General features: G+C 42.2%; 1 protein-coding gene across 4 annotated transcripts in view; it reads right to left on the bottom strand.

The window, feature by feature from the left end:
• Nucleotides 1–155: 155 nt before the first annotated feature.
• Nucleotides 156–15346, bottom strand: part of RIPOR3 (RIPOR family member 3) — a 69504-nt gene continuing 54313 nt past the window's right edge. For all 4 annotated transcript variants that reach the window (XM_077832413.1, XM_077832416.1, XM_077832414.1 and 1 more), the window contains 9 exons: nucleotides 15117–15256; nucleotides 14009–14132; nucleotides 9322–9457; nucleotides 7803–7964; nucleotides 6212–6370; nucleotides 4843–5045; nucleotides 4367–4450; nucleotides 3111–3201; nucleotides 156–1864 (listed from right to left, as the gene is read on the bottom strand). In XM_077832413.1, the coding sequence (XP_077688539.1) occupies nucleotides 1764–1864; nucleotides 3111–3201; nucleotides 4367–4450; nucleotides 4843–5045; nucleotides 6212–6370; nucleotides 7803–7964; nucleotides 9322–9457; nucleotides 14009–14132; nucleotides 15117–15256 (1200 nt within the window). In that variant the 3' untranslated portion in view covers nucleotides 156–1763. The remainder of the gene's footprint in view (nucleotides 1865–3110; nucleotides 3202–4366; nucleotides 4451–4842; nucleotides 5046–6211; nucleotides 6371–7802; nucleotides 7965–9321; nucleotides 9458–14008; nucleotides 14133–15116; nucleotides 15257–15346) is intronic.

Below are 15346 nucleotides of genomic sequence, written 5' to 3'. Positions count from 1 at the left end.
ACAAATAAATTCAGGTCCATATTTCATAAGCAGTGACCATAGAACTAAATATGTGATCTATCCTCCCCCATATTTGGCTGTGGCTTATTTCACTAGTTTTGTTCTAAAGGATCTGTTTAATAGTTGCCCCCATAACGTTTTCAGCACACAGACTGTTTACAAAAAGGCAAGCACTTAATGTTTTATTTAAAATTTTAGAAAACTGTACGTAAACCAACATAGAAATAAATACTGAATAGAAAAGTACAAAGCACAATATACTGTATAATATATACATAAAGACCAAGACTGTTCAAGTATTGTGCCTCACGTGAAGTTCCTAAACCCATATTTGAATACTCAGAGTGGGTGGTCTTATTTTAAGAGCTGAGCATTCAGCACCTTCTGTTGAAAATCAGGCCACTTCTAGGTGCTCAAGTATGGATTAAGGAGCCTGACTTCAGGTACCCTTTTTTAACCTTAGCCTAAGATTAAATGATTAAGTGTATAAATTAAAAACTTGACACTTCTGCCTGGAGCTGTCCATATACAACTCAGTTCTATACACTTAATCCATAAATGTGAAGGATAGGCATGTGCTGAATTCTTAAAGTAAACAAGTGAGGTTGAAGGAATATTCCCTTAATAGTTTCTTCCTATCTATGCTTACACGGTTTTCAGATTAGAGTTAATTTCAAACATCTCTTGTTTAAAGCACTGAAATCCCAATTTGTCTACTGTACATTTTTACATTGCTTCCAGAAACCAATTAACTTTTAAGATCTTACTCAAATTTACAAGATAGCACAGACCAGCCTAGAAATGATGTTTTAAAGTGCATGGCAGCTGCTATGACATCAGACAGAACAAGTGCTGGTTAATAACTTCAGCTTGGACTAGTTTTCTGCAGATCTAACTAACATTGACTAAGTATATATAGGTATTCTGGCTCCTGAGTGCTGCTGTCCACATCCACATTGTCTTATATCCATAAAGTCAAAACTCTAAGGCTGTAGGAAAGCTACATCTAGGACCAGCTATTCAGCTGCTGTAATCTAGTGGAGTTATGCTCCTTTCACACCAACTGAGGAGCTGACCCTTCATTTTTAAGTAGTTTGTGTCAAAGGAGGGGAAAACACTTCGGGATGATAATGAACAGGCCCGTTGCCATCAGTTCAGAGTTTCTACATGCGAAGCAGAAAGGAAACCTCTATCTCTTCACACTAAGCTTTATTTCTGCTCATGCTCTCTGCACTAAGAGAGGCAGTACTGTCACATGCCAGGTCTAAGGCTACACTTTACCTTTGCTCCCTTGCCACTCATGAATCCCCACAGAAGAGGAGGAGAATGAGTTTGTGAAATTGAGTCAGGATTCTTAGTGAAAACAAACAAGTTACTAAATCTCCTGTTAGACTCCCCTTTTGCCTCCTAATGTGGGCAGACTGAGTTTTTTCAAGGTTTATTGTGCTTCCTGGTGGACACAGCCTGAGAGGGGCTGATGGATTTACACTAGCACCACACAGTGATACTTCATGGTTTCAGCTCAGTGTCAGAAGAATTCTGATCTAGCTGCTGTGTGGTTTTTAGTCCTAACCTCCCAAATGGAAGCGCTGTCCCAAATGGATGCTCCCACTCAATATTCTGAAATCTGCTAGATAACTGTGTGTGCTAATTTAACCACCTATTGGTAAATGGAAAATATACCATGCAAACCAAATCCTTCTGTAGCCACCTGGGCTGTAGGTCAGACCTGGGTTGTAGATCAGCTTCAGCATTTCATTTAGTTAAAATATTGTGATTTCAATTTCAGCTTCTTGGTATACAGTGTCTCTCAACTCACAGCATACTCTGTCCATTTTTTCAAAGGCTAGTCGTCCTTTTTCACCTACAAATAAAGATAGACAGATCATAGTGAGGACAAAAAATCTGTGAGGGAAGCTCGGATGAGGTGAGGATCTGTTAAAAGTTTCCCCATAGCTCTGTACCTCCTCTTATGACCTTGTTACAACTTGGGTGTTCAGTCACTCTTGAAAATCACCGCCTTAGTGTTTTTTGGATGCTCAGCTTGAGAGACCTTTAAAAGGGACCCAGTTTCAAAAAATGGCTGAGCAGCTACCTGCTGAAAATCAGGCCCCTTTAAGGCATCAGTTTGGTGTGTCCAGAAAAGAGACACCCAAAAGCATAAGTAGTTGGAAAATTTGGCCTGAATGTAGATGAACTGTTGTAAAGGAATACCTTAAAATGAAACCATTCTTGTTTCCTGGGGCAATTGTCTAATCACTGGCCATGAATCTAGATGTGGTAAGAAATGTAGTACAAGTGAAAAGAAAGCCAATATGTACTATCTATGCCAAAGGTACTTGGGGAATCTCTTTAGTTACTACATATGTGCTCCCATCCTGCCTCACTCAAACAGTAATTGCACAGAATCAGATCCCATCTTTGCCAACCTAATTTCAGTTCCTTGATGGCAACTGGATCACAGCTTAATTTTTCTCTCTGGAAAATGCAAGTTAATGAATACACCCCTTTGATATTCTTGGCAGTTACATTCTGAGCTTGACCCCCTGTGTCAATTGAGTTTTACACTGCTGTAACTCAATTGAATCAGTCTCTATGTTGGCTTCTTTATTTACAACAGTGATGTCCATACTACATATTTTAAAATCAAATCCTACCTAGATTCAATAAGACTTCACCCTAGTTATCAGTCTGGTTAGACTTTTACATCTATGGCTCCCAAAAGACACACTACCAAATGCTAATATTTTGCTAACAATGGTGTTGACAGCAATGCTGGAATATCTTTAATTTTATGCCTTGTTTGTTACGTGAAATTATCTTGATGCTCACTGTCCCTTTACAATGGTTAATAGTTTGTACAGCACTTCCCCCTCAAGCTGTCTTCTGGGCCTGTATATATACAAAGCCTTGAAAGACTTAGCATGTATGTTGTATTAAGATTATTGTAATGTTCTGACCCAGTGTGTCATAAAACCTGTTATCTCCGCCTTAAACAAATTCTTTTGCTGATGCATGTTGGTAAAACTTTAGGCCTATTTTGTTTTCTTAATAGCTCATCTGTCTCTCTCCTTTCAGCATCTTTATTTAAAGCTGCAGTAAACATTTACCAAATGACAGCGTTGTTTCCCTGGCAGCGTTCCGTACATCCTCTGCTTCAGACTGACACAGGCTGGCAATCTGCTCAATGCTTTCTATGGCCTGTTTGGGATAAGAAAAAACTGCAGCATTATCTATTTAATTTTGATCATTTCTCTCAAACAGTTTTCCCACCCTAACACCAAGGTACTATCTGTTACATAAATATGCAGACATGCACCAGCTGTTCAACTGCCATCTTTTCTTGTATCTCAATTCTAATATGGTGGTTTTCCCTCCCCCCCCCCCCCCCATCCTCCCGAATTGGCTATAGGTTGGTTTTCTTAGCATAGGCATAAGTTTGCCACCTTCTAGCCTAGACTCAAAGGATTAAAGTTTTGAAGATCTAGGATGTGATTTACCACTGCATTACTCCAGTATTGTACTTGCAGTTTCAATGGAGTTACACTGGCATAAAACTGAAGTAATGCAATGGTGAACCAGGCCCAAAGAGCACTGAGTCAGCCAAGTTATCACACAGTTGCAGACACAAAGGGCCCAAGACAGCTTTCTATCAGTCATTCCTAAAAAGTAAGAGTTAGTGGCTTGGTCTATCTTGTGATTTTTTTTTTTTTTAAAAATAAGGAAATGCAAAGAGTTGTGCTGACAGTAGTTGCTTGTGTGCAAACTAACTGGCTATGAAAGTTACTGGAAGGATTTGACTCCCCTCTGTGCAGGAAAAGTTCTGCTAATTTGTGTTGAATTCTGCTGGTAACTTAAGACAGAAAGCGGACAGCTTTTTTTAAAAGACGAGAGCCTCGAGCATGCTGGGATTGTTGATGAGCAGTTACTCTCAAAGCAGGATTAGAAATGTATTCAGCCAATCTTAAAGCAAGAGCACAAACTCTATTCTATGTTTGATTCCATTGTTAGTACCTTGCTAGAAGCTAAAGTCTCTCCAATCAGAACCCCTGTTTTCCAACCCAACTCTTCTCCCTATTAAGAGTGAAGTGGTAACTAAGAATGTTCATTGTGTCTACTCTATACTCTAGTTGTTGTCCCGGTTCGAATAGGATTTACATGACCATTACTCTCTCTGCTGGTTGCCTCAAGTAGCAGCAAAAACCATTCAGAGCTAAAGAAAACCTCAGTTTCCTCATGTATATGAGGTAATTTAAACAAAAATCTGAACAATGCCCACCAGAAAAAATTAAGATGAACCTTTGGCCATACAGCTGGACACAGCCCCACATGATAAAAGTCCAGTTACCCAGTCAAACACACTTACTCTGAGGTTTTTGAGAGCCAGACATGCAGCTTGCTGTATTTTTGCATCACACTCGGCTAAAATATCCGTGTAAAAAAGCAGAGCCTAGAAAATAAGATTGAGTGATTGGTTACCCTGCAAATAACTTCTCGAGTGTTCTGCATGCCAAGTGGAGTGAGATCCAGTGCTGCTTTACCTATTTGAAACTGATCAAACAACACACAAGAATAACTTCTGATGCTGAAAGGCAGCAGGCTCTGGGGTGGAACATGGCGGGTGTCAATAGTGCAGGATAGAACTGAACAGAGTGTTGATCCTTAACTCAACATCTGCTACCCCAGTGGGTGCAGGGTGAGAGCTTCCTAGAAGCAGGATGCAAAGTACAACTCCTTCCCCCCAAAATACTGCTGCTCTCAGGGAGATTGGATTCCTTGAATTATAGCATCTCACTCTGAAAACAGGTGAGAAACCATGAATTGGCCCAATTCAGTTAATACCTTCTCCCTGAAATTCTTATTTGTTGCCGCCCGAGAGAGACAAGCCGTTGCTGCTTTGCTGACGTGGCGGTTGTCATCTAACTGCAGAATCCCAAGCAGCCGTAAAGTTTGGGGCAGAGGCTGGAGCTGGCTCAGTCGCTTTCCTTTTAGTTTCTTGATTTTCTTAAGTCGCCCAGGACACTGTAGCTCCTCAATGAGCATCACTACAAATGGAAGAATCAGTTCAGCTACAACTGTGTGCAGTGTCTATAGGGAGTTGGTTTTGAGAAGTCCCTTCCAATTTTGTCTCCTACCTCAGACATGTGCCCCTTATTAACATCACTACTGAGCAAGGCTGTCTCTTAGAAAATACTTTGCGAGGTACATGACTAGGTAAGAGGTGAGCTGCAAGTACTGCTAGTCTGCACCAAACATGCTTGTTTTACCATTCTCTTATCCTCCCTTCTTCCCCCAGTTTGTCCTTTTCATCTCCGCATAAACCTAGCTTGTAAACTTCCTGAGGCTGGGGCTATGTTTTTACAATATGTATGCACAGTGCCTAGCAAAATAGGGCCCTGATTTTTGACTAAGGTCCATAGGTGCTAAATTAATAAAAACCGATTCGGTGAATCTGAAACCTTTTGGAAGAATGACAATTTGACTATTACTAAAAAAGAGGGGAAACTGAAAAGTTAAAATAAGCATCTGTGAAAGATAAGGCTGCACTGGTTAGGAGGAGTGTAACTGTACTATAGAGAGAAAATAATATGCCTTGTTTTAAAAATAACGCAGCACACTGTCCTTTTGAAACCCTACACGCGATAGACAAACTTCCTAGGCCTTTGCGTTCACATACTGAGCAGGCATGAATGGCCCAGAGGAAATGAAATTACCCCAGTATCTGCCACAGTCAGATTTTCAAAGTACTGGGTGGACAGGGTTTCAGCATGACAGTAGTGCTCTCAGCAAATGCATATTAGTTACTCCTGGAATCTTAATGCCACTGATCTGTCTCTCATCACTGCCATTAAGATCATGCGATACCATAAACCATCTACTCAGCTGTGGAACACAGCAGCTTACTGTGCGGCCAGTTTGGTCTCTCCTTATATTGCAGACTTTGAGACCTAAGCCAGACACTTGAGCTAAATATTTGCATCAAATCTGTTCCTTTCCTGTCTAGCTATGAGCCTGATTTAATTAGAGCAGGGAAGGCAAAAACTGCATGGGCATAGTGAGGAGAATTGTATTATGGTAGGGTTGTATCCTTACTTAAAAAAATTATCCCTTGGGGATTGGAACAGATACAGCCCCATAAGCCATTCCAGCAGCCAACTAGCTAGCCTGAGGGTTGTTTGTCTGAGTGCAGTACCTGGCAGCCTGCCATTACCTTCTTTGATGAGTTCTGCCAAGTGCTTCTCCAGGCTGGTAACATGCTCTTTCTCCAGGTAGCTGTGAAACTGGAATAAGGTAAGCAGTTCTTCAGGGGGGCTCCCAGAGGGGAGCAACCCGCTGCAGGTGACGATCTGCTCCAGCAGCCTTTGCAGCACTGAACAGACATGCAGAGAAGAGCAAACAAAGAAGGCCCGCTGAGGAGCAGGACACTTTGCACTCATGCATTTCATTTACAGTTTTAACAAGACGACGTTGAAGGCTGGAATTTTCAGAGGAACATAAGGAAGTAGGGGCCTAAATCTCACTGAAACTCAGTAGAAGGCAGGCCCCACCCTCTGCTGAAAATTCCAGCCAAAGTACAAAACAGACCTCATCCAACACCCACTGAAATCAACGGGAGTTTTTGTATTGACTTAACAGACTTTGAATCAGGTCTGTAGTTGGTAACAAAAACAAGGCAGCCTGGTCTAAGAAGATTAATGCAGGGACTCAGGAACTAGCTGTGTGACCTTGAAAGAGCCACTAAACCTTTCTGGGCCTCAGTTTCCCCATCTGTAAAGCAGAGTATCATGATTTTAGTATATAAAACAAAGCAGTGCTCTGTGCATATGTTTAGAAGCCCTTTGGAAAAACCATGGTTGTGTAAGGGCAATTCCTTTGTTTAGAAAGATCGTCCTGTGGGAATTCTTGGCCATATTGTGCATTCAGTGCTGGGTAAAATCTAAATGAAAGGGCTCATCCAAAATGTAAGTCCTAATGTCAGATGTTGTTTGTGTCCGTCTTTTAGTCAGTTTTTATCAATTTTGTTTTCTCTCTTCTACAATGGGGGCACTGTGCGTGTGGGTGCGTGTGAGCACACCCCTCTGCAGCAGAGTCTGTACTAAGCTTTACTTTCAGCGTTCACACATCACCACAAGGCCATTGAGTGACATACAGAATACTTAAATGATAAACTCTTCAGGATATGGATGATGGCCCAGATTCTGGGAGTTAGGCACCTAAATACCTTTGAAGATCTGGGCCTATGTCTGCCTCATGTTTGTACAGCACCTAGCGAAACAGGGCTCTCATCCCAACAGGGGTCTCTGGACACCACTGCCAATACAAGAAATAACAGTAACTCCATGTTGACTTTCTGAGATGTGTGTAACACAGAAGATAGAACACAGCACAACATTCATAATTATCTTAGCGATTAAATGCCTGCAATTTTTGATTGTAACTTCTTTGGTACATCAAATAGAAGGGAGGGATTTTCAAGAGTGCCCAAGCGAGTCAGGTTTCTAACTCCCATTGACTCCTAACCCCCTCATGTGATTTGGTAAATCCCACCCAAAATTATTACAAAACATTAATCTAACAGTCCATAATGTCATGGGAGAGAAGTAATGACTCATCAAGCTGCGTGTGCAGAGTGCTATGGTCATTTTATAGTATAAGTAATAAATCAAGGGGATAGAGCCTGAATTTTAAATATAGTTTACCAAGAACAAGTTCTATGTCATTTTAAAAAACCTACAGGGACAACCTTAAACTCAGTGTACAAATAAAATTAGGTGCCTTATCTTCTGCTAATTGACTGGTACCTGCTTCTAGGTGTCCTGGATATTTCTCCTTCACTTTGAACATTAATACGTATTTCAGTGGATTCTGGAATTTTTCCGATGAACAGAACAAGATATTTCCTGGCTCTGTGAATTCACTCCAGATTTTCAAACACTGCTTGTGCTTTTTCGCCTTGTGAATAACTGTAGAATAAAGTTTTACAAAGTCAGCAAGTGAGCTGGAGTGCATTTTAAATGAGACATGAGACACCAGTTGGGATGGCTAACAAATGTATGAACGTCATTTTTTTTACATTCCGTAGATGGATTTCTTTACAACTTAATTTTATTGCCAATTTATTAAAGACTCACTGAGGACCTGATCCAAAGCCCACTAAAGTCAATGGGAGTCTTTCCATAAACTTCAGTGAGCTTTGGATTAGGCTCTACACTCATACCAGCGTGTAAGTGAGAGGTCTATCATGCTCCTAGCTCATGCCTTTGCAGGGACATGGACTGTGCTCTACTAGGGATTCCCCTTCTCTAGCACCCTAAATTATCTCATTGGACCATGATCAACCTATTAGGATTGCAGACAGCCTACGACAGCATTTTGCAAGATAAAAGGATTGTGTGTTAGGTGGTAGGATGAGCAAAGACCTACAATCATAAAATCACCTCCATGTTCTAGAGGGCAAGTAAAAAAGCCCCTGCTCCTCTTCCCTAGGGGCTAATTGCTTCTCAAATCCAAATGTGGGGTCTAATCCAACAGTCCTTGCTTAGGCAAAATTCCCCTAAATTTCAAGGGAGTTTTTCTGAGTAAGTCCTGTGGGGGCTGGTCAACAGTTTAATTTGGATCACCACAATAAAAACCTGCATCATTCAGTATCTAATAATCTCATTTGTGTTGCTATTTCACTCACTCCCTTTTGCTAGGGAGGGATAATGTTGATGTCCAAGGGCCAGATTTTTAAAGGCATTTAGGCACCTAAAAATACAAATATGCACCTAGTTTTGAAAATCCTACTGGATGCCTATCTGCATGTTTAGGTGCCTAAACTGGCCTCAAATAATTACCCATTTTCCTTGAAACCAAAGATTTAGGATTTTCAAAAGTGCTCACTGTTGGCTTAACTCTGATCCCCCTGGACTCAGTGGGAGTTTTATCATCCATTTTAAAGAGAGTTGAGTGAAGCCAGTGTTGAGCACTTTTGAAAATCCTTCAAATGCAAAATTCAAAACACTTATGACCCCCTTCGTATGGGGTGGGGGAAGCCCCTTTACATGAAATATGCAAGCTCTATGATTTACTTGGTACATACAGGGTCAAGTTAATCATTGCCTGGGGCAGCAATTCTAAAAACCCTTTCCTTTCTAACCAAGAAAGAGCTGAGTCCCAGCTGTTAGGGTTTATAACCTACCCATAAAAGCTGATTTGACTCAGAATTTATTTAAAAGCCTTCAGAATCAATCCCTGATTTGTCATACGAGGTGAGAGCCATGTTACCTGGGCCTCTCTGGTCTCCTACATATGCCTTGGCATCACACACACATTACTCACCCTCTTCAACAGAGGTGAAGCTCAGAGCTTCCAGAACACAGAGCTTTGAAACAGTTTCCAGCACTTGTTTCTGCCGTGACACTTCTTCCAGAAGGCTCTCCTGGACAATTCGGGCTATGTTTGGCGAAACCAGTTTCTGAAACAAAGTGTACTTTTTCTCAGTGGCTGAGATTAAAGCATTGAGCAAACTGAAGAAGTGCTGAACCCCCTGACTTTCAGCGCTCAACTCTCCAACAGCTAGTCGGGAAGACAACTGCCTCCCACAGAAATCCATTTTTCGCATTGTGTCTTGGATGAGATGGAAATAGGAGACAGACTTGTTGAAAGTCTGTGGATAAGGATAAAAGGGGTAAAAAACAAGAGTGATGTCATAGTAAGGTTTACTACAGACCATCTAACCAGGAAGAAGAGGTGCATGAGGCTTTTTTTAAAAAACTAACAAAATCATCCAAAGCACAGGATTCAGTGGTGATGCGGGACTTCAACTATCCAGACATCTGTTGGGAAAATAACACAGCAGGGCACAGATTATCCAACAAGTTCTTAGAATGTACTGGAGACAATTATTTCAGAAGGTGGAGAAAGCTACTAGGGGAGAGGCTGTTCTAGATTTGATTTTGACAAATAGGGAGGAACTGGTTGAGAATTTGAAAGTGGAAGGCAGCATAGGTGAAAATGATCATGAAATGGTAGAGTTCATGATTCTAAGGAATGATAAGAGGGGAAACAGCACAATAAAGGTTATGGATTTCAAGAAGGCAGACTTTAGCAAACTCAGGGAGTTGGTAGGTAAGATTCCCATGAGAAGCAAGTCCAAGCGGAAAAAAACAGTTCAAGAGAGTTGTCAGTTTTTCAAAGAGACATTATTAAGGGCACAAGAGCAAACTATCTCACTGCGTAGGAAAGATAGGAAGTATGGCAAGAGACCACTCTGGCATAACCAGCAGACCTATAATAATCTGAAACTCAAAAAAAAAAAAAAAAAAAAAAAAAGAGTCCTACCAAAAGTGGAAACTAGGTCAAATTAAAAAGGATGAATATAAACAAATAACACAAATATGTAGACACAAAATTAGAAAGGCCAAGGCACAAAACGAGATTAAACTAGCTAGAGACATAGAGGGTAACATCCTACAAATACATTAGAAGCAAGAGGAAGACCAAGGACAGAGTAGGCCCATTACTCAAAGGCGGGAGAGGGGAACAATAAACAGAAAATGTAGAAATGGCAGAAGTGCTAAATGATCTGTTTGTTTCAGTTTTCATCAAAAAGGTTAGTAGCAATTGGACATCTAACATAGTGAATGCGGAGGTAGCATCAGAGGCTAAAATAGGGAAAAAACAAGCTAAAAATTACCTAAAGTTAGATGTCTTCAAGTTACCAGGGCCTGAAGAAATCCATCCTAGAATACTCAAGGAGCTGACTGAGGAGATATCTGAGCCATTAGTGATTATCTTCAAAAAGTCATCGAAGATGGGAAAGTTTCCAGAGGACTGGAAAAAGGCAAATATAGAGCCAATCTATAAAAAGGGAAATCAGGACAACCCAGGGATTTACAGACCACTTAGCTTTACTTCAGTTCCTGGAAAGATAATGGAGCAAATAATCAGCGAACACCTAGAAGACAGTAAGGTGATAAGTAACAGTCAGCATGGATTTGTCAAGAAGAAGTTGTGTCAAACCAACCTAATAGCTTTCTTTGACAGGATAACAAGCCTTGTGGATAGAGGAAAAGCGGTAGATGTGGTATATCTTGACTTTAGTAAGGTTTTTGATACGGTCTCTCATGACCTCCTCATAAACAAACTAGGGAAATACAAGCTAGATGGAGCTACTATAAGATGGATGCATAGCTGGTTGGAAAACTGTTCCCAGCGAGTAGTTATCAGTAGATCACAGTCAAGCTGGAAGCACATATTAAGTGGGGTCCCGCAGGAATCAGTGCTGGGTCCAGTTCTGTTCAATATCTTCATCAATGATTTAGAGAATAGCTTAGAAAGTACACTTATAAAGTCTGCGGATGATACCAAGCTGGGAGGGGTTGTAAGTCCTTTGGAGAATAGGATTAAAATTCAAAATGATCTGGACCAACTGGAGAACTGGTCGGAAGTAAATAGGATGAAATTCAATAAGGACAAATGCAAAGCACTCCACTTAGGAAGACACTGTCAGTTGCACACATACAAAATGGGAAATGGCTGCCTAGGAAGGAGTACTGTGGAAAGGGATTTGCAGGGTCATAGAGGATCACAAACTAAATGAGAGTCAACAGTGTAACACTGTTGGAAAAAAAAACAAACCACCCGTCATTCTGTGATGTATTAGCAGGAGTGTTGTAAGCAAGACACAAGCAGCAATTCTTCTACTCCATGCTGATTAGGCCTCAGCTGGAGTATTGTGTCCAGTTCTGGGCGCCGCATTTCAGGAAAGATGTGGACAAATTGGAGAAAGTCCAGAGAAGAACAACACAAATGATTAAAGGTCTCGAAAACATGACCTATGAGGGAAGATTGAAAAAATTGTGTTTGTGTAGTCTGGAAAAGAGAAGACTGAGAGGGGACATGATAACAGTTTTCAAGTATGTAAAAGATTGTTATAAGGAAGAGGGAGAAAAATTGTTCTCCTTAACCTCTGCAGATAGGACAAGAAGCAATGGGCTTAAAGTGCAGCAAGGATGGGTTAGGTTTAGAGTGACCATGCATCCTGTTTTGGCCAGGACAGTCCCTTTCTTAAGCCTTGTCCTGGCCGTCCCGACTTCTTTTGGCAAAATTGGGCATTTGTCCAGTTTGCTCTTGCCAACTGATCATTATTTGTTAAGAGCAAACTGGACAAATGCCCAGTTTTGCCAAAAAAAAAAAAAAAAGTGGGTTGCGACCCCTAGCGGGGCACAGAGGAACATGCTCGGGGGCAAGCATGCAGGAGGGAGGGCTCAGGACAGTGTCTTGGGCCAGGCCAGTCCCACGTGGGTGGGTGGCAGGGGGGCTTGGGCTGCCCCATGCATGAGGGGAGAGGAGGGCCTCGGGCCAGCCCCATGGGGTGTCCCATTTTTCCTTTGGGAAAATACGGTCACCCTAGTTAGGTTGGACATTAGGAAAAACTTCCTAACTGTCAGGATGGTTAAGCAGTGGAATAAATTGCCTAGGGAGGTTGTGGAATCTCCATCATTGGAGATTTTTAAGAGCAGGGGATGGTCTCGATAATACTTAGTCCTGCCCTGAGTGCAAGGGACTGGACTAGATGACCTCTTGAGGGTCCCTTCCGCTCCTATGATTCTATGATTACATTTTGCATCTCTCTCTGAACTGGAAAGTCTTCTCTTCCCATCTGAAATGGTTATAACATTGCTGTACATGGTTCAATAGCAGCCCAAGGTTGATGTATTGTACTGATGTGTGGAGTAATCCTTGTAGAAAGCCTTTTGTGCTTCAGGGCCTGATCCTAGCTGATGCTGAACACCCACTACTCCTAGTGAAACGAATAGGGACTGTGGCTGTTCAGCACCTATGACTCCCAGAGGTGTTCAAGAGCAGAGGTTCCGAGCCTTTTTCTTTCTGAGCCCCCCCCAACATGCTATAAAGACTCCAGAGCCCACCTGTGCCACAACAACTGGTTTTCTGCATATAAAAGCCAGAGTCAGTGTTAGGGGGTACCAAGCAGGGCAACTGCCAGGGACCCCACACCACCGGGACCCCCACTAAGATACCTTGCTCAGTCTTCAGCTTCAGCCCCGGGTGGGGCTTCGGATTTCTGGGCTCCAGCGAGTCTAATACTGGCCCTGCTTGGAGGCCCGCCTGAAACCTGCTCGAGGCTCCCTAGGGGGCCCTGGGACTCTGTTTGAGAACCACTGTTCTAGAGAAATCATCATTACTTACCCTGGATACTGGCTATTTTATTCCAGTGATACCAAATTTTCTCTCTGAAAAATTGGTCTTTTGCCAATCAAGATGCAGTTCAATCCAAACCCGTCCTACTTCATTCATAGCCAGCTCACCATGCATAAGTCTTCTGAGTGCAGAGCTATTAATTCCTACTCCAGCAAAAAAGGTCCAGTTTTGCAGAAGCCGTTTATGCCCACCTGATTTCCCTTTACATAGGTCTGTGCATTGTAGTTTGAAAATCTGGCTCAAGTGATCTGCAGTTCCATTCTTAGTCATTCTACTTTATAACATAACCTCATAAATCGCCAGTTCTGTCTTTGCTTGGTGGTTATAAATGATGACCCAGATCCTCAGCTATGGCCATGGAGTCCACAGTGCAACTCAGGAATGGCGGAAAAGATGGGTGTTGCGCTCCCTGATGCTGCACCAACTGAGTGAAGGGCTGGTTTCCAGCATCAATCAGGGTAGCCTGAAGCCTGCCTTATGCTTGCCTTAAACTAGCCTGAAGGCTGCCCTTGGATGTGAGAGGCAAATAGAGCAGCAAGTGCTGGGGCAGAAGTATGTCCCAGCCATGCCAGCTTTCACTCCAACCATGTCCCCTTCACCAACAGCCAGAGAAGAAGGGTCTGGCATAGAAGCCGTTACTCCCACACTATGCTACCAGAGAAGTCTGTGCTAGGGGGATTCTCATAGGGCTGGCTATGCCAGCTCTGTGCCTGTTGCAAAGTGCAAAGTGCCTGCCCTGCATCCCGGGATCTGGGCCAGTATCAATCCACTGCAAATGGGTTCACCATACGCCATTCCTTACCTGCAAGAGAGCTTTGCACAACTGCAGATGAACTATCAGAAGTTTGTCTAAATCATCATTCCCTGTGGTTAATTCTTTCGTTTCTGTTTTCCTGTCATAGCCCAGTATATTGTCATTGTAAGTGCTGTTAGAGAAGTTAAGAAAGGGGAACAAGTAGTTAATGTTAACCAGCCATTGTGTGCAGTGAAGCAGAAGGATCTAAAACACCAAGAAAACATTAAAAGTTGTTTAAAACCCACAAGGCACCTCTAGCCATTAACTCCTATATCTTCAACAAATGAATGTGAAAGTTTCTCTTCCTGTCTTCTCAATAATAGTCCCCAAACTCACCAAAGTGGTCACCACTTTTGACAAATAACTGATGCTCTATAGAAGCAGTAAGCCTGTTAACAATCTTGGTTGTGTGTAAACTTCCTACAAAGGTGAAGATGGGGATTTAAATCTCTAATTCTCATGTCAGGAAGGCAACAGTATGTCAGCTAATCCTGTGACCTCGTTTTTGTGAGGACCACCATCCAAACAAGACACTGCCATCGATAATGTGCGTTGACTGGCTGGCCTATTTGGAATGACGTATTGCAAAAGCAAAATAAAAACACCTTGTTCTCTAGCAACTCCAACACAAGGATGCTTTACAGTCTGGTCTATCTGGGGCTACTCAGCACCTCGCAGGATCAGGCCCACAACCCCGAAGGGTAAGTTTGAGTGTTATGAGCAAGGGTTACAAATATGAAACATAACCCAGTAGAAGAGACCTGTGAGCTGCTCCTGGCCTGTTCCCTTGCAAAACTGTTCCTCATCATACCCATACATCTGTTTGCTGAAGTTTTAAATATCCCAACTATCCCATTCTTCAGCCTAGTAGGAGGAAGGGTTTTCCAGATATTCAGCCTAAACATTCCCAAATTTCAACCCATTTATTGCTCTGACTGAGTTGTAAGTTTCTTAGTATCCTAAACAATTCCTCTCTCTCCTGGGTGTCCACACCCTGGGCACCAACCTCCCCCCACTACAAAGTCATTGCCTAACTGAGTTCAGTGTATTTAACTCCTAATCTTCCTCTTGTCAATCCCTCCAGCCCCTCAATGGGATGCATTGGTCTGCTCACCTGGTACTGTCTGTCCTTATGCTTCCAAATAAGGAAAGCTCATCAGCACTGCAGTCCGTGTTTAAAAAGTCAAAACTTTCCAGCACCATCTCCACCATCAGACTCTCCATGGATGAATGTTTCTGATGAGATGTCTTCAGCTGTTGATAGATAGGAAATAAACTATTGTTCTTTGCAAGGATCCTGGTGTCCCCCCCAGCAGTTCACCCATACGGATTTACAAATCACCA

This window comes from Eretmochelys imbricata, chromosome 13, assembly GCF_965152235.1.
Source record: "Eretmochelys imbricata isolate rEreImb1 chromosome 13, rEreImb1.hap1, whole genome shotgun sequence".
Classification (NCBI taxonomy): domain Eukaryota; kingdom Metazoa; phylum Chordata; order Testudines; family Cheloniidae; genus Eretmochelys; species Eretmochelys imbricata.
This window is presented reverse-complemented; position numbering and strand designations above follow the sequence as displayed.